We start from the raw sequence: 22893 nt of genomic DNA, 5'->3' as shown, positions 1-22893 counted from the left end.
ACAGCTCAGAGCCTGGAGCCTGCTTCGGATTCTGTGTCTCCCTCCCTCTGCCCCTTCTCCGCTCATGCTCTCTCTCTGTCTCTCAAAAATGAATAAACGTTAAAAAAATTAAAAAAAAAAAAAAGGAAATAAAAGAGGATCAATCCAGAAAGTTGGATATCCAATGAATATGCATTCCATAAAAAAAAAAAGGAGGGGGAGAAAAGAGATAAAAATATCCAAAGAATAATTCAAAAGAATTTCCAGAATTGAAAGACATTGCTTTAAATCCCCAGGACAATGAAGTAATAAAAGACATACACCAGATATATCTCAGAAAAATTCAGACACCAGCCATATATAGAAGATCTTAGAAACTTCCAAAGAGAAATAAATGGGGGGAATCACAAAGGGCTTCTCAACAGCAACACAGAAAACAAAAAGCACTTGCCTTCACAAATCTAAGTGAAAATGATTTTCAACCTGTCTATATTAAGACCCAATCACTGATGTAATAACAGATCAGAATAAAGACACTTTCAAATATGCAGTCTCAAAACTATACCTTGCACTCGCCCTTTCTTAGGAAGCTACTAAACGATGTGCTCCACCAAAAGTAGAGAGTAAACCAACAAAGATGACCCAGATTCAAGAAAAAAAAAAAGAAAAAAAAAAAAATCTAACACTAGACACAGGTGAAAAGTCCCAGGATGATTACAGGCCTAGGCATAAGAGATATATCAATGAGCAAGTGACAAAAACCCTTGCCCACTATAATAGCAATTCTCAAAATGGAGTTAGTAGACCTTTGCAGGTCCCTAAGACCCTTTCGGGGATCCAAGAAGTCAAAACTATTTTCATTATAATATTGAAACATGATTTCCCTTTTTCACTGTGTTGACTTTTGCACTGATGATGTAAATAAAGGCAATAGTAGGCAAAACTGCTGGAGCCTTAACAAGAATCAAGGCAATGGCATCCAATTGTACTAGTAGTAGTCATTATATTCTTCACTGCAACACACAGTTTAAAAAAAAATTTTTAAGGCAGTTTCACTTAAGAATGTCCTTGATAAAGCAGTAAAAATCATTAATTTCATTAAATTTCAGGGGTGCCTGGGTGGCTCAGCCAGTTGAGTGTCTGACTTCAGCTCAGGTCATGATCTCACAGTTCGTGGGTTCAAGCCCTTCATCAAGCTCTGTGCTGACAGTTCAGAGCCTGGAGCCTGCTTTGGATTCTGTTTCCCTCTCTCTGCCCCTCCCCTACTTGCATTCTGTCTCTGTCTCTATCAAAAATAAATAAACATTACAAAAAATTTAAATTTCAACCCTTGAGCACACATCTTTTTAATATTCTGTATGATGAAATGGGAAATACACTTACCTGCTGCTGCATACTAAAGAATAATGGATACCTTGAGAACAAGCATTTGTACAAATGAATTTCAAATTGAACTAGCTTTTGTCATGAAACACCAGTTTTTAAAAAGTTTACTAGAGAATGTGCGAGACAGCGTGCATGAGCAGGGGAGGGGCAGAGAGCAAGAGGGAGAGAGAATCCCAAGCAGGTTCTGTGCTGTCAGCACAGAGCCTGACATGGGACTCAATCTCACCAACTGTGGGATCATGACCTCAGCCAAAACCAAGAGTCAGACGCTTAACCAATTAAAGCCACCCAGGTGCCCTAAAACACTATTTTTAAAAAAACTAACCATGATTATTCAGACTTGAGTATTTGGCAGACATCTTCCCAGAAATGAACGAAGAGTCTTCCACTTCAAGGAAAACTGACATTTGTTGCCAACGATAAAATTTTAGCTCTCAAGCAAAAATTAGAATTTTGGACTTGTATCCACCAAGAGAGACTGACAGCTTCCCAGTTACTAAAGATTTCTCTGATGAGATCAGTAGTGATATTAACAAATGTGAATTTTTAAAAATTACATAATAAGGTAAAAATCTAGAAGATATGCGTAACTCAGTGAACCATTATTTTCCCAAAGGCCCACTCATGATGTCACAGAATCCATGACAAAAATCCACTCACAGTGTAAGACAAACCAAAAGATTTTAATGTAAATCACTGATATGGCTTCAAATATCAGATTGCAACCAACCTTAAGGAAACTACTACTTGTTAGGGTGCCTGGGTGGCTCAGTCGGTTGAGAGTCTGGCTTTTGGTTTTGGCTCAGATCATGATCTCACAGTTCGTGACTCTGAACCCCACCCCACACCAGGCTCCACACTGACAGTGCAGAGCCTGCTTAGGATCTTCTCTCCCAAAGTGAATAAATAAACTTGAAAGAAAGAAAGAACGAAAGAACAAAAGAAAAAGAAAGAAAGAAAGAAAGAAAGAAAGAAAGAAAGAAAGAAAGAAAGAAAGAAAAGAAAAGAAAAGAAAAGAAAAGAAAAGAAAAGAAAAGAAAAGAAAAGAAAGAAAAAAGAAACTACTACTTTTCATGTTTTGGTGTGGTATCAAAGAAGTAATTATCTGAAAAGGCTATTAAAATACTTATTTTTCAAATACCATATCTTTGTGAATCCAAATTTTCTCCCTATACGTTAATCATAACAACTCATCACAACAGACTAAATGCAGAAGCAGATGTTAAGAATACAACTGTCTTGGGGCGCCTGGGTGGCGCAGTCGGTTAAGCGTCCGACTTCAGCCAGGTCACGATCTCGCGGTCCGTGAGTTCGAGCCCCGCGTCAGGCTCTGGGCTGATGGCTCGGAGCCTGGAGCCTGTTTCCGATTCTGTGTCTCCCTCTCTCTCTGCCCCTCCCCCGTTCATGCTCTGTCTCTCTCTGTCCCAAAAATAAAAAACGTTAAAAAAAAAAAAAAAAAAAAAAGAATACAACTGTCTTCTATTAAGCCAGACATGAGAGATTTGAAAAATGGAAAATAATGCCACTTTTCTCACTAAGTTTGTTTTGGAAAATAGTTATTTTTCATATCAAATGTGTTATTTGTTACCATGTAATGAGCTTATTATTTTTACATGGATTAACACTTCAAAAGTTTCTAATTTAATTACTAGTAAGGCAATATTTATAGATACAGCCCACAAAGACAAAAGTTCTTGGGGTTCACCATAATTTTCAAGGGTATAAAGGAATCCAGGGTATGTGGGTGGCTCAATCAGTACAGCATCTGACTCTTGATACCAAGGTCATGAGTTCAAGCCCCACATTGGGCATGGAGCCTACTTAAACAAATAAATAGAGTTGTAAAGGAATCCTAAAACTAGAAAGTTTGCCATTCTCCACTCTTGCCCAGCTTATTAAGTCCCTATGTAAGGCATAAAGAAGTAGAAAGAACATGACACACATCTAATTATGTACCTTGCTGTTGACTGGGAAAAAAAGAAAGAGAATAGGAGGTGGGTATAAATTTTCCTTTAATTTCAAACAACATAATGCACCCCAGTAGAAGAATGATTACATTTAACCCAGAAAAGTTACTGAAAGATACAAAATCCTTCCTTAGAGGAACTAAGTAAAAGAAAGTTCAAAAACCATGTCACAAAACTATGAATGTATTTTCAAATAACACATTTACATTTCAGAAAAATTCCACTGAAGTATAATTAATCAAGAGATATCAAAAGCCACTATATTTCTTTATTACAGTTAGCTTCAAATATTTATTCAGAAAAAGTGAACACTAAAAGCAAATAAGAGAGATCCAAAAATTGTCTTCTCTATCAATGACAGGTTCTGAAATCGTACTCACCACCCTAGATATATACTTACCTCTGGATTTTCATCTCATTGGCATATAATTGAAAATACTTACTCATGAGTACTTACTTACTCACGTTACATACTCCTAGTAAGAAAGAATTCTTTACACTTAACTCCGTCATTAAGGTACAGTACATGTAAAACACATTAATAACTCTTTCTGATAAGGGCAACAATGAATTGAGCAGAGATCTTTAAGAGTCCCACAAGCTAACAATTTTTCAGTCTATCCGTAAACAGAAAAGGCAAGTACAGGAACAGAGCTCATACAGCTCTTGGTTTTCCGTCCTCCCTCTATTTTCTAGTACTTCCTGGTTGTAGTCTCTTGGTTGTAAACCTTACCCAAATACTCCCACTACAGAACTGAAACCAGGACAGGTAAGGACTACAGCAGGACATCAATTCACAAAAACATCTCACTGTAAAGTTTAAGTGACTAATTGAAGATGTGAAGCCAAGATGTGCTCATTCAAAAGACAGCTCAAGGCATGCACAAATAGTTCCTTTGTCTAGTTATTAAAAAAAGTACAAAAAGCAATTAACCTTTCTCAGAAAACATGCAATTAGAACAAAGATTCCTAGAGGATATGACAGTTTATTTCTCCACTACTCATTCATTAGTATATCAATCTTTTGTATCTTGGACACATGGCAAAAAAAAAAAAAAAAAAAAAAAAGAAGAAAAGAAAAGAAAAGAAAGAAAAAAGAAAAGAACAGGCATGTCAATGGGAAATCCACCTCAAAGAGGTAAAGTAAAAAAAAGTAAAAATATCATTTTAGCATAGGAAGAAATCTGCAAACAAGTACAGAATCATGCAAAAACAGTGAAAAAACTGAGGTAAAATTCTAATTTGATATAAGAAAGCAAAATTCAAAAGAGATACAGAATTGTCAAAACACTCCTCCATTCACAAAAAATTTGCTGACTAGCATCTTTTTTTTTTTAAGTTTATTTATTTTGTGAGAGAGAGCATGAGTGGGGAAGAGGCAAAGACAGAGCATGAGTGGGGAAAAGGCAAAGAGAGAGGGACAGAGAGAATCCCAAACAGGCTCCGTGCTGTCAGCATAGAGCCCAACTTGGGGCTCAAACCCACCAACAGTGAGATCATGACCAGGGCCAAAATCAAGAGCCAGAAGCTTAACTGACTGAATCACCCAGGCGCCCCCTAGCATCTCTTTTTTAAAAAAAACTATCAGTCATAAATATTTCTCCCCAGTGGTTTGAAAGGAAAGCAGAAAATATATCTATACATCTACTGTAACAATCTTACTACACAACTTTTCCAACTCATAACACAACTCTTTGCTAAGAGTGGTGGAGTTGGTAAGGCCAATCAATAGCTGCCTTTATTTTTTTTTTTCTATTTCCAACATTTTTAGCTCTCTTATTGAAGAACATACAGTAGTAAAGTGTTACCACTTAGCAGGAAATCTCCTTTGCCTGCAAAGAAAGTGAATACGTATAGACTCTAAAGCTGGAGGGGATACACAGTTTCCCCACAAGGTTGCACCTATCATATCTGTTCAAATCCTTAAACCTGACAACTCTGCATAACTCTTTCTCTTAGAGCTTTTATGTCTAAGTCCAAAAATAACAGCTGGAATACTGTTTTGTAACGCAAAATATATTTGAATTTATTTGAATACCTAGTACCTAGTCAGCTGAAACTCTGTTAGTGGTGATTCTGAAAACGCAGTAACAAAAAATTTAGGCTTGCAATGTACATTTAAAGATATATAACCTCTGAGATAGAAATTACATTACGGTTGACCTAAAATCATGAGCCGGCAACACGTATAAACAGTGCATTATAACCGCTCACCAAAGTAAACAGAGCTTAAGGGTAGCCATGTGCTCTTACTCTATGACCAGCAGGCCACAAATTCTGAAGTCAAAGAAATAGAAGCGAATAAGGTGAATAGATTCATATGTTAAGAAAGTTAAGTCTATTTCACCTAAGCAAGAGTGCGAGCCAGGAAGGGGGATAGACACTGAAAGAGCAGGTGGATCTAAAGTACCAACAGCAGAGTGAGTGGGGCACAGTGCACCAGGTGGCAGCCTCCCTCTCGCTCCACCCTACCTAGAGCTAGTGACGAAGCACCAACCACACAGAAACCCAAAGCAGTGATCTAGGACCAGGCACTGGGAATGGAGAAGGAGGTGTGGCGGGAGTAGGGGGTGAAGGAGGAATGGGAGGAAGAGCTGGTTAACTCTCCCTCACCACCTCCAGACCAAGGGCCTAGCTTGAGGCCTGCGACCGCACGCAATCCTACAGCCACCCACCACCCAGCACCCAGCACCCAGCACCCACAGGCCCCAGCTCGGACCTAAAGGGTCAGAAAGCGCCAGGTGCGGGGCGCATGCGTACTGTGCCGCTCAGCACGCCTCGCGGCCGCCACCCACCACCCCCTCCACCTCGACTCCACGCCGCCTTCCCAGCGGACTACGCCAGGCCCCGCGCCGCCTCAAGCCTACCAGGGCCTTGAAACCGCGCACCCGCAGGCGCCGCCTCCCGGGCTACCGATACGGGAATCACCTGGGTCCGGGCCTTCGGTCTCAGGCCTCGCGTTGACTTGCAGGCTCCACAGACCCAGAAACGTTCCTTCAAATCTGGGCGCCGCCGGCGTCCTCCGAACTTGATACAGTTTAAGCTCACCGCCTTCCTGGTTCCAGCGCCAGGCAGCGTCAGCCGAGCTTTCGAGTGCATCGATGGAGGCTACCAGAAGTTAGAGGAGTGCCGAGAGAGTAGATTGTCACGCCGCCAATTTTTTGTTTGGTGTTGGGTTTGCGTGCTCGCTTATCTGATTTTCTTCCTCCCAAAAGCAATAAAGGTGGAGACGGAAGAGTGTTATTGCCTTAGTAATCGTCGTTATCGTCTTAGATAATCAGTAAACAAATCTGCATCGTAGGAAGTTAATGTTTAAGACACCACACGTAGCAAAATTGGTTATCTCACGCTGGGGGAGGAGGAAACTAGCCTAACGATAATAAATCATGGGTGTGTGTCTGTGTGGAGTCGTGTGTGATTAAATTGTAATGATTTATTTGCAAAAATGCATTAAAATCAGTGTTTCTTCTACCTGAAGGTGAAGGCATTCACAGGTTGGGTGCAAAGTAGTTTCTCACATTAAAGTTAACTGGTTAGTGGAGGAATGGGAGAAGGCTGCCAGAGGCAGGGAGAGGAGGTTTCTTCCGAAAGAAATTAAGTGTACATAGGGTTTTATTGTTATTTAAACGAATGGAAATTACAGCGATTCAGCATTTTCTGTAACTCACACTACATTATTTATCTGTAATTAACGGTAAGAAAGTGAATAAACTCTTGGCCTTGGTTTGGGTCGACCGTGAGAACAAACTTATAACAACTGATAGATATCGAAGCTACAGTTTTCCGCTGACGATTTGAGAGGGTGAAAATCACTTTCACGAATATATTTCTCATAAATGACTGTACCTTAACTAACCAGTTTTGAGAAGCCGTTTTAAAACTTAACTACTACATTACATGTTTATTTTAAACAATTCAAGAGCTGGGCGGACCCTTGGGGTCCTGAATTTTATTGGAACCTGTGTATCTGTCTGCAGGCTGTCAACTGAACTTTATTCAATGTTTTTTTTACCAAAACAACATTTTGAAATATCCTGTCTCCAGAAAATATTTTCATCTAATGAAACAACATAATTAAACTTCATGAACATTTATTAGTATATGATTTAAAACCTTGTCGTTGTTGTTTAACTAAACTTCCCTTGGGCCAGTGGGGATCTGTGATGAGACACAGCAGATTTCTCATAGCTCCATCTGGTATCAACACCATTATTCCTAAATATATACAAGGAGTCAATATGCCAGCAAAATCTATGGGAAAATCTATTTGGTGTCTGAGCATTCCCTGTTTACCTTTAAAATGGTCATTTTCCCTGAACCTCAGTAGATGGAATTTAAAAAGTAACTACTGAGTTTCCTAATCCCTTGCCAGATTTCTAGTAGTGGTTATGTTGGGGCTGTTTGCGAATACGTTTTTAACACCTCAGTTTCAGAGCCATTTGAGCAAGACATCCATTTAGCTGACCCCATTACTGGTCATTCTGCTAAAAAACCTTAAAAACGGATTTTCAAAAAGGATTAAAGTTTTATGGTTATTCCCCTCTGACAATATCAGAATTAAAGTGGTTATAAATAGTAAATCAAGACTAAATGTAAAATCATATTTCTAAATTCATGTAACTTTGGAAAACGTATTTGAGTCCCTTTTGTAGTGTGATACAATAAATGCAAGCATTCATAATTCCTTCATACCTAAAAAGTATTGCTATTGGAAACTTAAAGATCTTAATTATTTCTCCTAAAAGCAGCAATAAATGTTTTAAGAAGAACAAAAGATAACTTCAGAATTCAAGAGAAAAAAAGGAAAAGTAACATTTCTAAGAAGTATGATTTCCATTTTCCTTAAATTCACTAAATGTGAACATTTTAATCTAAGGAGTAGTATAGTATGACAAAGATACTCTATGTGTATATGTTCTAGAACTGCTAATATATTACATTATAACTGTGTTCTCTTTCTACAAATGATTCAGGTTGCTTTGACTATAGTTCTCAAATTATCTGTTAACTTTGTGTTCACAACTTAACCGATGGGCAGAACTATACATATCAAAGTTCTGTAATTGCTTTTATTTTTACTGAGAGTATCAGATCCAAGAAGATGAACATGTTACCTTTAACATCAGAAGAAAACCTGCACTAATATTCATACTACTTGAAAATGTCCCCCAGCCACGCTTGAAGAGATGTATTTGTTTATGCACTCAAGTAATTACAACTTTCCGTATGTAAATATTCTTGTGATATATATATATATATATATATATACATATATATATACATATATATAGCCACATTACTCATAGCAAGCTTTGTCCTGCACAATATAGACAAATGGCTCAGTAATATAGATGTTCCTTCCACATAACAAACTAATTCGGTGAAAATAGTCCAGGAATAGAATTTTAAGTTGTAGCTTTGACAGAGAGAGAGAGAGAGAGAGAGAAACCTTTCTCCCAGTGAACCTCTCTTTTTGAATAGTCCACGATAAATAAAATTAGATGGGGGGGGGGGTTAAGCAACGTGATTTTTTTTTCGAACTCCAAGAGGGACAATCATTTGCTTTTCAAAATTAGGAAATTACTGTTGGTTTTTAATGTTTCTGGGGATGCTAAAGAAGAACTCCTGTAGTTCATTGTGGGAAGGGTCCGGCTGCAGGGAGTTGTAAGGGAGAAGGGGTCAGGATCCTGAGACCCCAAAGAGAGAACGAAGTCAAACTGTCCTTGACCAGGCGCTAAGGAAACACTTTAAAATGAAATCTGTCAGGGAACAGCTGCTCAGGAAACGTGTTAAATAGGCTGGCCCGAGTTGGGTTTGTCCGTAGAGGTGTCGGCTAGGGCTCTAAGATGCGAGTAGTGGGGTGAATCACAAACTCCCCGGGGCAGGAAGCTTAGTAAAGATCCAGGCTCAGCTCTCGCTGCAGGCCGGGAAGCCCCTATAGGGAGCCGCGCGGGTCTGGGACGCAGTAGACGACCCTGACTCTGAGCAAGCTTGTGAACGCAGGTTGCCGGACTGCGTGGGTGGGAGGGTGGGTGAGGAGCGGGGGTGTAGGATTGGGACACAGAGTCAGGATACGGAACTGGGGTGCCCGGCGCCTAACGCTGGTCAAGGAAGCCCGGCTGCAAAGCGGGGCGGAGCAGTTGCGCTGCACCCTGACGCGGTGAGAGGTTGTAGGGTCGGTTGCGGAGTCCGGGTACCCGACTGACTCCAGCAGCCGCGCACTTGTCAGTTTCCTCTTGGCCACGCCCCGGCGGAGTAGGTCCAGCTCCCCAGTGTTTAACTGAATCGTGACACCAACGCAAAATCCACGCCTAATTAAATTAATTAGGGATTCTCGTCAACCCTGGATTAATGGCCAAGAGCACAGGCGGCCGAGGCCATCTGAAAACCCGGACGGCCTGGGACCGGCCTCCTCTTCCCGCCCCCTCCCGTCCCCTTCACTGCCCTCCCACTCCAGCTCCAGCCTGCCTGGACTCCAGCCTCAATCAATCTCAATCTCTCTCTCTTTCTCTCTCTCTCTCTCTCTCTCTCTCTCTCTCTCTCTCTCTCTCTCCCCCAATCTCTCCCTCTTTCTCCCTCCCTCCCAACCCCCAATCTCCCACCCCCAGGTAGTGGTGCGGGTGCTTCCCCAGGAAGGGGCTCCCTCCGAGTTGCGAAGGGGAGGTAATTTACTCAGAACAAGGGGCCGCCTTTGCGAAGTATAAATAGTGAGACTTCAAGCGCAGCATTGCTATCAGATCTGAACTCTCCGCAGGAAGAATTGTCAAAGATCTTAACATTGAACAAGCGCGCTCCGGCAGGGAAGCATCAGTTCCCATTTCCCTCCGGCGGCCCCCGCCCCTTCCCTCTTCCTCCTCCTCCTCCTCCTCCTCCTCCTCCTCCTCCTCCTCCTCCTCTTCTTACTTCTTTTTCTCCTACTTCTCCTCTTTCTTCTTTCTTCTCTTCTTTTTCTTCTTCTTCTTCTTCTTTTTCTTCCTCCTCCTCCAGCTCCTCCCCCACCCCCTGCCCCATTGATGTGTTATTATTGGGGGGGCTGGGGCAGTAAAAAAAGAAGAAGGAAAAAAAGAGCGGGGCTCGGCTGGGAGAGGTTGAGCGCGGAGCTGACCGGCATCGGCGGCGATGGAAGAACTTACGGCGTTCGTCTCTAAGTCTTTTGACCAGAAAGTGAAGGAGAAGAAGGAGGCGATCACGTACCGGGAGGTGCTGGAGAGCGGGCCGCTGCGCGGGACCAAGGAGCCGACGGGCTGCACCGATCCCGGCCGCGACGACCGCAGCAGCCCGGCAGTCCGGGCGGCCGGCGGAGGCGGCGGCGGAGGAGGAGGCGGAGGCGGAGGCGGAGGAGGCGGAGGAGGTGCAGGAGGAGGAGGAGGAGGAGCAGGCGGAGGAGCTGGAGGAGGGCGCTCTCCCGTCCGGGAGCTGGACATGGGCGCCGCTGAGAGAAGCAGGGAGCCGGGCAGCCCGCGGCTCACCGAGGGTAACGGCCTAACCCCCCAGCCGCGGTTCCCCTTCCCGCCTTCCTGACTCCTCTCGGGCGGGAGAGGACCCCGAGGCCCAGCGGGGAGAGGGGCGGGACGCGGAGCGGGCCCTTGGACCCCAGCTTTGGAAGCTAGAGTGATGATGGAGGGGTGGGAGTCCGGTGGTGTGCACGGTCGTGGGTGGGGTCCGAGTGTGTGTGAAGAGGGGGGGCGTGGGGTTTGCGCGCGCCCTTCTCGGATGCTCTCGCTATTCCCATTCCACTGAAGCGCATTTCACCAGCCAGAGGATGGGCCCGCAACCCAGACGGCCCGCGGGCGGATGGGGAAGTTCGGTGGGCCCGGCTGCCGCAGGGGTGCTGACAGCAGCTGGGCCAGGCGGCAGGATTCTGGTTAGCATCTAGCGCCGAGTTTGCAGGAGCCCCTTTCCTAGGCCTGAGAAAGAAAGAAAAAGAGAGGAAAGAGAGAGAGAGAGAGAGAGAGAGAGAGAGAGGGAGATTTCACCCTGGGGTCACCCCCGGATTTCGGGCCACGGCTAAGATCCACTCGAACTCCACGAAGATCCTGGATCCTCGGATCCTGGAGGTCAAAACTTCCCATTCTCTTTGAGCTGTTACGATTGAACGAGGCCGACGCAGGCTAAGGTCCAGGCTAGGCTGTTTCTCTCGGGAGACGCTTTAGGCTCCCTTTTTTGGGGATTGGTTTTTCGGTATTTACACAATTGCATTACTGTTTCGAATCATCTCTGGTTTCGTGGGGGGGGGGGGGGGGGGAATCCTTCCGTGCCAACAAAGTGTTAGGAAATGGCTTTATCTAAATGGTGGAGCGTCCTGTACCAATTCAAAAGAATTCAACAATAAAATTAATTTGGCACTCGGTGCCTGCAGTAACTGGTGTGCTGCCATATTTTTCCAATTAAGAAAATATGTGACATGCGTAGAATCACATATTTAAGCAAGCAATTAAGTTGTTTATAACACGGTCTGTTCCTGTTTAGGCCAATAAATGGAAATTTGGGGGCGAAATCGAGATTATATTAAGTCTATTAATCAACTGGAAATGTGGACATCTTTCTCCTTGAAGCTCCAAAAGTTTGAGAGGCATCCATCCACTGTGGATAACACGAAATAGACAAAGCCTTCTCACCCCTTTGGCAGAATCTGAAGGGTGTTTTTCGTGTTTAAATTTCATTACAATATCAGTGGAAATATTTTCTTATTAACTTGGCCCCTAATGTTTACTATAATGTTACCCGCTTCCTCCCCAGTGGAAGGACAAATGTCCATAAAACGAACTCTGAGAACAAGAAATGCGGGCAACACCTAAAATCACCGTAGCTAGAATGCTAGCTAGAGGCTCCTTCTTCCCCCAGACCAGGCAGCAGGTCCTCCTAAATTTGAAAAGTATAGCACCGTTGTCGGGCGGCCCAATGCAGGCTCCCCTGCCTGAGTCCGCAGCTCCAGGCCCTGGGTACACCAGCATGTCGCATCCTGCGGTTAGGGTCACAACCCGGGCAGAGGTAGTTCTGGAATTGTTGATTTCCAAGCTCAGGACAAGTATTAATTTTTCTGCAGGCCGGCTCTTCCGGAAATGATTTTTAACACCCATGCTGATCGGGATCCTGGGCTAGGAAGAACTACAAACAGCCTCGACTATCCAAACTCAGCTTTGACACCTTAAAAACCCAAGGTTCCGACTCAGGCGCAGAGCATGAAGGTTCCAGAGGGCAGTTTATGTTGATATGGGGGCTTTCCTGATCACTGGCCCTTACTCTCATGTGTATGTGTATATATATATATATATATATACACACACACACATAAAATCTCCCTCGGTTGACTCTGTATGCTCACGTTCGCAGAGCTCCTGTTTTTAAAGGGAGAAGGAAGGACAGTATAAAGTAGCAACGGGTGTGTGCAAACCCAGAGCAGAAAAATGCATATTTTATTAAACAACCGAGCTGCTGGATGCATGAAAAGGCTTTGAGCAACCAATAGAAACCAAGGATCACGAATGTTCCGCTTGAACCTGTTGATCTCTGTGGGTTTAAGCGTTTAGGGTCGAGTCTGTCTTTCCAATAGGGAGAGAGAAGGAGAGAACAGAGGCAGCGGTCTGTTTCGCGCGCCACCGGAGGCTGGTTCTCCGCCTCTCGCCTTTTGGCCTGGCGTGGGCGGCGAGCCCTTCAGGCCGCCAACATGGCGTGGGCGCCTCTTGTCAGGCGTCCCGTGTCTGGCGTGGGGGATGGAGACTGCCTGGCCTCCCGTGGGCTGTCAGCAGGGTTGGGCTCGTACCCTGGGTCAGCACCGAAAGCCCGGAGATGCGGCTCCCTGTGCCGCACAGCACCCGGGTCTTGTTCTGCCGCCGCGACCCTTGGGCCCAATTGTTCCCAAATTAGAGCAGCAAGTTTGAGAGAAACAGAGCCAGCGGAGGCCAGGGCTGGCCTGAAAATGGCCCAGCGCTCTGGGAATAGCCGGTGAGAGGCCAGTGCATGGCCTCGCCGCGCCCTTCTGCCCTGACCGGGTTCTGTGCCTGGCCGGGTGCGGCGCTCTTGATTTCTGGTGTGCTTGGCAGAGTGTGAGTGCTAGAGAGGGTGAGTGGAATGCATTTGGCGTTCGCGGGGGAGGGCAGGGGACGGTGGAGTGCACAGTGAGGAGGTGAGTAGGCTACAGTTGCGGAGGGTTGTGTGGGTGAATAGCTGAGGAAGGGCGGCCGGCCAGAGTTGATCTTTCACGTCTCCAGATTCCTCTTCCTCGGGGTAGGGTGAGACAGTGGACAGAACTCCGGGAGGGGGCGGGATCCTCCATCCTTTTGGAGACAAATCTGGTAACAGGATTTGCCGTGTTGTTTTTCTCCGTGTGTGTGTGTGTGTGTGTGTGTGTGTGTGTGTGTGTGTTTCTGTGTGCGCACGTGGACATTCGCGTGGCCCTACTTGTGGTGCCCCCTCCAGTGTCCCCAGAGCTGAAGGATCGCAAAGAGGATGCGAAAGGGATGGAGGACGAAGGCCAGACCAAAATCAAGCAGAGGCGAAGTCGGACCAATTTTACTCTGGAACAACTCAACGAACTGGAGAGGCTTTTTGATGAGACCCACTACCCGGACGCTTTCATGCGCGAGGAACTGAGCCAACGGCTGGGGCTGTCCGAAGCCCGAGTGCAGGTACCTAGCTGTGAGGAGGTCAAGGCAGGGCCCGGGGAGTGGAGGAGGGGCACGCGTGGAGGAGAGGCCGCTTGGGGGACATACAGCGAGGGCGCAGCGGGTTCAAGAACCTGGAGTGAGGTGAGAAGGAAAAGGATGGTCTTTACTAGAGGTCCTATTTTCCAAAGTAAATCTTAGTATTATAGCCTACCCCCCCCCCCCACTCCCAACATATGTTCCCAGCAGAAGAAAGCTGTGCTGGGCTTGCTCCCAGAGTTTCTATAAACCACACCCCCACCCCCCTCGCCTCACGATGCCTTTAATGTGGTTTAATCCTAATGGGCCTACTTTTATAAGCCTTAAAAAAAAAAATCCCACAGAAAGCGTTTTATCTTCTGGATGCCTTAAAAGTTACAACGAATATTTTGTTCGCCTGAGTTGGTTTTCCTTGAGGGTCTGCTCCGGGGTCTAGGGTTGCCAAGCGGATATGCCAATTAGGTTTATAGATGTACAGACTATAAAGAAAATTAGCAACTGTTAAGTGCGGAAATTTACAGTTTGCCGTTAGCAGTCGATCTCAAACTGTGTGTAAAACAGTAAAGCAGTAAATGCATTTTGGTCACTCTTTGTTCCTTCACTTAACCTGACAGCAAACCTGAACCTACAGAAACTTGATTTTAAAACAATTCACATATCTTAATATTGGCATTCCCAAAGTCCAACACCCAACAAGTGCCTTAACGTGATGGAGTTAGGGTTGGAGCAGGTTTTCTTTACTCGTTTGTGGGGGTGAATATAATGGCAATAGGCTTTGGGGGCATTCAAGGTGGAAAATTATGTACATACATGCATGCATATCCTTCTAGTTTTATGGAGAAAACATTTAAATGTTTCAGATTGTATTTCCGCTCAAATAATAAACTAGAAGAAAATGATGGTCATTATTTGTTTGAACACATGGAGCAGTTTTAGGCCTGAACATCTGCAGCTGTTACAAAGTATCACTGTAACAGATACTCCCAGGGTCTCTGGGCGCAGAGACCACCATCTGCAGCAAACTATGCAATTCTTATGGGGCTTCCCCGCATCTTGTAATAGGATCAGGACAAAAACAGAGCAGTCACGTTGAAGGGGAAAAGTAATAATAGGCTGCCTTGGTCATCACAGCCCTCAATAGAAGGCTCTGCTCTTCTTTTTTAAGCCTCTCCTGCTTTGCTGTGTGTACTGAAATCTCTAGAGACTCAGCAACCCCTTAAAGACATGATGATAATTATTACAGTTATGAGCATTAGTATCGCAGTTCCAACTCTTCTAGGGGAAAAAAGAGGCAAGAAGCCTCAGGGCATGTGAGTTACACAAAGGATGCCACCCTGGCATGAAATCTACCCTTCTATTACACTAAATGGCAAGGGAATTTTTGAAGATTTACATTGACTATGACACGGCTTTCAAAAACAAGAAAAATCTCTGAAGCACTATTTTTCTTTTATAGTTTTTTTTTCAAACCTTAATTTGTGAATCAGTCAATATGCTGTATTATTGGAACATAATGCTGTATGACTGGAGTGTAAAAGCAAGGTTTATATGAATTTTTAAAAATCTGTCATACTGCCTTTAAAAGTTGGCAAGTTTAAGAAGGTGATATCTAGGAGAAGACAGTATCCAGGAGTTACTTGATTCATATCCCATCCCCTTTTCACAGCATGTTGTTCTTTTTTTTTTCTCATAAGAAGTGAACTTTATTGCTGGTCTTTATTTTTCATACTTTTATTTAAATTTTAGAGTTATTTTCTGGATGCGTCTCTGCTACCCTAACTGCTTTTTCTATAGAAGCAAATTAGATTATCATGATAATAGCACAATTATGCTGCAACTGTGTTACACTCTGCTGCACAGAGGAACAGAGAAATTCTAAACTTCTTTGTAGTGAGGCTTTTATGACACTAATTACCTCTTCCCCCACTCTTATCTTCCTCCCCCCACAACCAAAAAAAAAAAAAAAAAAAAACAACAAAAAAAAAAAACCCAGAGTCACTATTTGCTTTGGTGTTTGGTTTTTCTTGAAGATGAAGCTAATTAATATTACAGGCTATTAATGAGCACATTCTTCTCAGGTCTTACTGGGCAAACATCTAAACCCATTATCACTTTGGTATCAGGTATCAGGGAGAGTTTTAGGCCTTTGGGGACTCTGTAATGCAGAAAGATGAAACCAGGACTAATAGTAATTTATCAAGAAACAATTTATCTTGCAAAAGTCTATGAAATCTATTTTTGCTGTTTACTTGCATTATTTGACTTTGGAAATTGAGAGTGTTTTTTATAATTCAAATATTGCTTGCTGTATCTCTCAATCCTTGCCTAAAACACTATTCTTTTGTCATTGTACTCTGGTAATTAAAAGAAAATGTTGGAGTTCGTAACATCTAGGCTTTATTTTGTTTTTCCAACTTGTAGGTTTGGTTTCAGAATCGAAGAGCTAAATGCAGAAAACAAGAAAATCAACTCCATAAAGGTATGCTTCTCAAAGAAAATCATATTCTCAGTAAAAAGAGAATTGGGTAATATCATTATACAAAGTCAGAAAGAAACTTCTAAAATAAAATCATGGTATTTATTTAAAAATCTGCTCTGAAGGCAGTTAATGAAAGTCCTAAAGTTTGGGAGTAAATTACATTTATTTTAATTATGGCAGCAGTGTAGGAAGATAACTGTCCAGTTCCAGAGGAATTAGTTCTGTCTTAGTATCATTTGGAACCCTGGAAAACAGTGCTGGAAATATTAACCTCATATTATTGTGTTTTGTTCCCCATTTTTTTAATAGGTGTTCTCATAGGGGCTGCCAGCCAGTTTGAAGCTTGTAGAGTTGCACCTTATGTCAACGTAGGTGCTTTAAGGATGCCATTTCAGCAGGCAAGTATAGCCCGCTTTCAACCTGTTTTTAACTGTAAAAATACCCGGATGTTTGCTTGAATTGTTGAATATACCTTCTCTCTGAGTCCCAATGTTGGTGTCCATGCAGTTGAAGAATAATTTTGAGATGATATAGTGGATTCACTCCCCTTTAAAAAAAAAAAAAAAAGCCTATACAATGTCAAGGGCCTACGTGTCTAGTCCTTTCTGTCCTCATGGGAAACCTGCAGGGGCCTGAGGCCAGCAACCGGTCCTTTAAAAATGCACTAAAGATTGCACTTGGGGAGAGAAAGGAAAAGCCTTTTGATTAAGATTTTGTCAGATCCAATACAGAGGTAAGTCCTCAGGTGTTTTCTAAGGCAACTTTCTAAATATTTTTCTAGGTATTTCTTACCCCTTAGTCACATTAAATGTGTCTGGCAGAAGAAGAGTAAATAAATAAAAGTACTTCCAACTCAGACTTGATTTTTTAAAGGTGCCTCTGCAAACAAAGCTTCATCTCTAGTAGAGAGGGAAGCCTTGGTCTTCCCAGGGATGCCCTGCCTCTGCAATCCCTTTCTTAGGTATAAAGAAACCTTTAAGACTACATTTTAAAAGGACAGCCTGCAGCAAAGATTTAATCCTGGGAAATCCCAGTGCTCTAAACACCCCTGCTCTTCAAGCCTAAGGGCGCAAGCCTTACCCAACCAGTGCCTGACCTTGCCCATCCTTAGCCAGGACCCCTGCTTGGTATGGCTGTGAAGTCGTGAATTAGCTCTCAGTTGGTAGCACCCTAGCTCTCAGCTGGCAGTCTCCCCTAGACTGGGGAGACACCTGGGCTTACCCATGTATTGACGGTTAGTGTTAGGGAGATCTTAGCTCTCTTGGCACCACAGGACTCTAGCATCCTGATGCTAGGCTTTTGAAGCAAGGAGAATGATTGGAGAAAGAGAGAGTGGGATCTTAAAAGGAGACCCTTACTACTCATAAAGTGATCTGCAGGCCTGCAGCACCAGCACCACCAGGGAGGCAGTTAGAAAGGCAGAATCTCAGGTCCCAGCGCAGACCTTCTGAATCAGAATCTGCATTTTAACAAGATCTGCATTATAACAAGGCTGATTGTTACAGCAGTAAATGTTGGAAGTACTAACAATTGTGCCAGTTGTTATGAAGATGAATTAATTTCCCTAAGTAACAAGGAAAAGTTTTACAGTTTGCTTGTTAGCACTTGGTTACTTGTTAGTGCTTTAGTGGGGTAAGGGATGTATGATGGCATCGAGAGAGCCTTTCCAAATTACCTTTCTAATTTTGAGGAGGGCTATTAACACGATAGCAAGGTTGCCCTCTGATGGGCCCCGCTCCTGAGAGGAGCGGCCACATTCCTGCAGATAGGAGTCCCCCAGGGCCCAGGGAGATAAGGTGCTGAGCGAGTTGCAGAGACTCTGGCGCACCGGAATATCCCAGATTCAGTAACAGACTGAGGAGGTCAGCCAAACGCCCCTTTCCTGTCCCTAGCCCCAGCCTTCCCCCTCGCCAAGCTGGACGCCGTTAATGCTCTGTTTCTATTCTGTTGTCACCCTAGGATAGTCATTGCAACGTGACGCCCTTGTCCTTTCAGGTTCAGGCGCAGCTGCAGCTGGACAGCGCCGTGGCGCACGCGCACCACCACCTGCACCCGCACCTGGCCGCGCACGCGCCCTACATGATGTTCCCGGCGCCGCCCTTCGGACTGCCGCTGGCCACGCTGGCCGCTGACTCAGCCTCCGCCGCCTCCGTGGTGGCTGCCGCCGCCGCCGCCAAGACCACCAGCAAGAACTCCAGCATCGCCGATCTCAGACTGAAAGCCAAAAAGCATGCTGCCGCCCTGGGTCTGTGACGCCAACGCCAGCGCCAACGTCGCGCCTTCAGCGCGGCGTGCATCCTGCACACCCTCCGCGCCTCGCTGCTTTTCCGTTTATCCCCCACGGATCTCCGGAACCTACTCTCTTCCCGCCCCGCGGATCGCCCTTTGCCCCCCTCCACAACCCGGACTTGGAGGGCGAGACTCCGCGCGGGACCCTCGATCCCACTAGGCGCAGCAGCTCCGTTGCTCCTGACCATTCACTTACCCAAGGGCATAGAATTCGGCTTCGTAGGGGCAAGTTTTCGGGAAGTCTGGAGAGAGACTGAACAAGGGAACGCTAGGACAGCGGAGTGTGGCTCAAGGCAAAGCTGCAACGATGGATTCTTGAGTAGAAATGAAAATCCTGTTAATAAAAAATGAGCAAAAAAAAAAAAAAAAAAAAAAAGTAGAAAAGACAAACCAGGGAGAAAAAAGAAAAGGGGAACTTATTGCTATTTGGCAGAAGCTGAAATTGGAGAAAGAATCAAGGAACAAAAACAAATTTTAAAAATTAAAGTATTTTATACATTTAAAAAATATGGAAAAATAACCCGGACGAATCTCGAGAGAATGGGGGGGGGGGGGGGTACCAACTTAAAGTGTTTTTTTTTTTTTAATGGGCTGAAAAGGCAAAACAGAAGGAAGAGGTATACTTATTTAAAGAACTAAGGTTAAAAAAAAGTGCGCAGCTGGGAAGTTCACAGGTTTTGAAACTGACCTTTTTCTGCGAAGTTCACTTTAATACAAGAAATTTGATAAGAGAGGCGGGCCTCCTTTTACGTTGAATCAGATGCTTTGAGTTAAAAACCACCACGTATGGAAGAGTAAGAAGAGGGAAGACAGTATACAAAGCGAGGAGAGGGAAAAAGATGATATTGATACAAAAAATGTTACCACAGACAATGATTTATCTGAGAAATTATTGTGGCAGCACTGTCCAGACTGCTGACAGTAAATTCCGGTTTTGCATGTTACTTGTATTCCATTGATGGTGTCTCCCCGCTCCCTGCTTTACTCACATGCACTTACTCCATTTTCATCTTCAGTATGAAAAACAATACCAAAAGCATCTGGAAATTGATATATCTCAAATCTATATTTTTTGCCCCGTCTTTGATCCTGTCGGACAAAAGAAAAAGGTCGGAAGGGAAAAAAATTTACACTCTGTCCCAAGAAGACGGAGGCGGGCAGAAAATGTGGGGAAAAGAAAATGAAAAGAAGACCAAATGAAATAAAAAAGGTACAGCGCCTCCCACGGCTCCTAGCACACAGTAGGCGCTCAATCAGTGTTAGTCCCCCCTCCCTCCTTTCTTGTATTCCCTCCTGCTGATTTCCTGATGTCCTGTTTGAGAACCTTGCTTTATTTCCCCCCTCTCTATCCTGTCACACTCACCTTAAATAACACCCAACTAGATACAAGCAGTAGGTTTGTGTAAAATATGTTGATACACACGAACAAAGTTTATTTTGGCTATAATGTGTGAACTGATGGTTGACTTTCAACATTTGCATTTTATCTCACAAAGGTGTATATTCAAGTAATTTTGTTTGTTTGTTTCAATTCATGTAGCTATTTAAACTGGGATACCCTGGACTAAGCAATGTGTATCCCAATCACTAGAAAGCCTCCTTAGTTGTGTTTTTGTTTTTTTCTAATTTACAAGAAAGAGGAAAAGCTCTTTTAACTGAACTTTGGTATGCGGTTGAGCTTTGTAACTATTTGTTCTCCATGAAAACAAAGTTATTTATATTTGCCATATTTTTTCTAGTGTATTAAGTTATTTTAAACAAAAGAAGATGCTGTTATTTCATGATGTGTTGTTGGTACAAAATGTTTCGGTTTCACCTCTGTTAAACCTTTTAAATAAGTGCCAAGTTATTAATTGAAGACACTTTGCCGATCAATTGAATGAAAATAGTATTGTTTCATTTGATGGGGTTCGCGTCATCTTTGTTCCTGTTACTATTAAACTATCCGGGATAGTCTTTCCTTCTTCCTTTTTTGATTAATGCGTATCTATCTCTCGAACACATCAACTTAGAAAAGCGCTTGCCTCTGCTTCTACGTGCCGCTATTAAGAGGCGATGAGAATGGTGACTCTCGAAAGCGCTGAGCGCACCCCCCCTTTTTTTATATCCACCCAGAATAGAAACAGAATTGATTTTACACCAAATCAATAAAGGAGCAGATAGTATGTAAAATAATATGGAATAGACTCCCCAAGACAAACTCTCATTCTTCTATTTAATTTCACCCTTGTAGTTTTTCGGGGAACATTTTGGGGAGAAAGGGAAGCCGGGATCACGCGGTGCGAAATCCACCTGGGTTAACTGTGGCACAACAGACACTCGACCCCAGGTCGCTGACCCTCCCCAAGCAAGTGATGAGGGTTTGGGAGTAGGGTAAAAGCCGTGAAGGGAACGGGGCTCCAGGGAGGGCCACCTCCTCTCCAGTTTAGCGCTTTGGCCCAGGCAGATTTTTCGTTGATTTAATTTAGGAAAAGGTAGAAGCAAGGACCCAGTTCAGGAAAAGCCAGGTCCCAGAGTCCTTAGAATACCCAGGATCCCCTCCCTCCCTCCCACCTCTCCCAGCCCCCTCCTCCCGGAAGAAGGCTCACTAGTAAAACCCGAAAGCGCTGCCTATTCAGCGTAGAGACTGTGAAGACGCGGGCCTGGTCAGGCCGCGGACAGGACCATCCCTTCCAGCACGGGCTCTTGGGATGGGGGGCATCCTCCGCGAAGATCGAGGGTGTCCCGAGGGTCCCTTGGGGGCCCCTTTGGCCGGGAGGACGCGTAGTGGAGACCCCCCACCCCTTGGACAAAGTCCCGCGAGTTCCAGTGGTGCTCCCGTCGTCCCTACTCGGCCTTCTCCCGGGCTGAGCTCGCACTCAAAGCTGTTCCTTGGGTGATAACTTTATATTTATCTTTGTAGCTTTTAAAGACCACTGACCAGCACTTGGGCCGTATTCCGCTTCCAGGCCTCGCAAGTCTCCTAGTTGACAAGTTGACAGCTCTCCTGGCTGACCTCAGTTCTCATAATAAACATCTGCCTAGGGGCGGGGTGCACTTGCAACGGCCGCGCCTAGCCGCCCGCCCTCGCCCACTGGCCTCCGGCGAGCTCCCGTCCGCGCCAGGGGCCGGGGGTCGGAACACGCAGGCTCCCAGCCCCAGCCCTACTGCAGCCTCCAACGCGGGTTCGGACATTTCTTCGGGCACCCCAAGGGAGGTCGGAGGTCACGGGAGAACTTGGAGCCGGGGGTGGTTAGCGGCTCCGTCCCGGGTCAAGCCGGCCGCGCGGCGGACGCGAAGCGCAGGCCGTCCCCGCAGCCGAGCTCTGGGGGAGCCTGGGGTCAAAGGGGGCGGTGCGTCTGGGCCCAGGCAGGCGAGGCCCGGGGCACCAGGATGCGGGCGCGGCAGCGCGGCCTAGGTCGGACCCGAACGTTGCCGGCGGCAGGAGAGGGGTGGGCTGGGCGCCGAGCCCCGCGGGGGCCCGGCCCGGCGGCAGTGGGGAAGGCTAGGAGCTCGCGGAGGCGGCCAGGCCAGCGAGAAGGGCCAAAGTTCCTTGGCCCGGTCGGCGGTACTTGAGCTTGGGCGCGGCCTGCGGGACCCAAGCGTCAAGGGTGTTCGCCCTCCCAAGACTCTGCAAGGGCCCAGGCTGCCTTTCCTGGCGAGTCCGGGCCGCGTCCCTCGGGCCCAGCCTCCCACGCACGCTCAAGCTGGGCCCGCTTTCCACCCACGCCGCGGCTCAAACTCTCAGGCAGGCGCCTGGGTGTGTGAACGCGAAGTTCCAAACTCAGGGTTTCCAGAGCCTCTTTGAGAAGGCGCCCGAAGTCTTCGCTTTAAATTCAGATGAGGCCCAACATGCACGTTGTTTTGGTAGAAATTCGATAATCCTAATAAATAATAAACATTTTGCCACTCCCTCCCCCGCCACCCCCCAGATCTTTCACACCAAGGTGTGCAAAACCTTCCCAGGCTACAAAATCCCTGATTGGGGAAAACTCAGTTAAGAGAGATTATTCAAGATATCATTAGTGTTGAGGAATTTAGGATACAAGAGGGTCGGTAAAATCGGAGGCCTTTGCTTGAAGCTGAAATGATAAATATCTAGTTTGAGTTTTTCCCCAGACTTAAAACTTTGTAGATCTTCAGATGGTAATACTTTAGTATAATGCAATGC

The 22893-nt window shown here is 45.1% G+C and overlaps 2 protein-coding genes across 2 annotated transcripts in view; one reads left to right on the top strand and one right to left on the bottom strand.

Moving 5' to 3' along the window:
* Nucleotides 1-6446, bottom strand: part of RSRC1 (arginine and serine rich coiled-coil 1) — a 422099-nt gene extending 415653 nt beyond the window's left edge. The window contains exon 1 of the mRNA XM_086674595.1: nucleotides 6200-6446. Coding sequence (XP_086530721.1) covers nucleotides 6200-6431 — 232 coding nt within the window. The 5' untranslated portion in view covers nucleotides 6432-6446. The remainder of the gene's footprint in view (nucleotides 1-6199) is intronic.
* A 3361-nt stretch (nucleotides 6447-9807) lies between these two features.
* SHOX2 (SHOX homeobox 2) lies at nucleotides 9808-20699 on the top strand. Its single transcript, XM_086674596.1, has 5 exons — nucleotides 9808-10806; nucleotides 13752-13960; nucleotides 16397-16454; nucleotides 16764-16852; nucleotides 18450-20699. The coding sequence occupies exons 1-5, from the start codon at nucleotides 10452-10454 to the stop codon at nucleotides 18705-18707; spliced, it is 969 nt and encodes a 322-aa protein (XP_086530722.1). The 5' UTR covers nucleotides 9808-10451; the 3' UTR covers nucleotides 18708-20699.
* The last annotated feature ends 2194 nt before the right edge of the window (nucleotides 20700-22893 follow it).

The sequence above is a fragment of the Puma concolor genome, chromosome C2 (genome assembly GCF_028749965.1).
Source record: "Puma concolor isolate L17-30 chromosome C2, mPumCon1.1.hap2, whole genome shotgun sequence".
NCBI classification, from domain to species: domain Eukaryota; kingdom Metazoa; phylum Chordata; class Mammalia; order Carnivora; family Felidae; genus Puma; species Puma concolor.
This window is presented reverse-complemented; position numbering and strand designations above follow the sequence as displayed.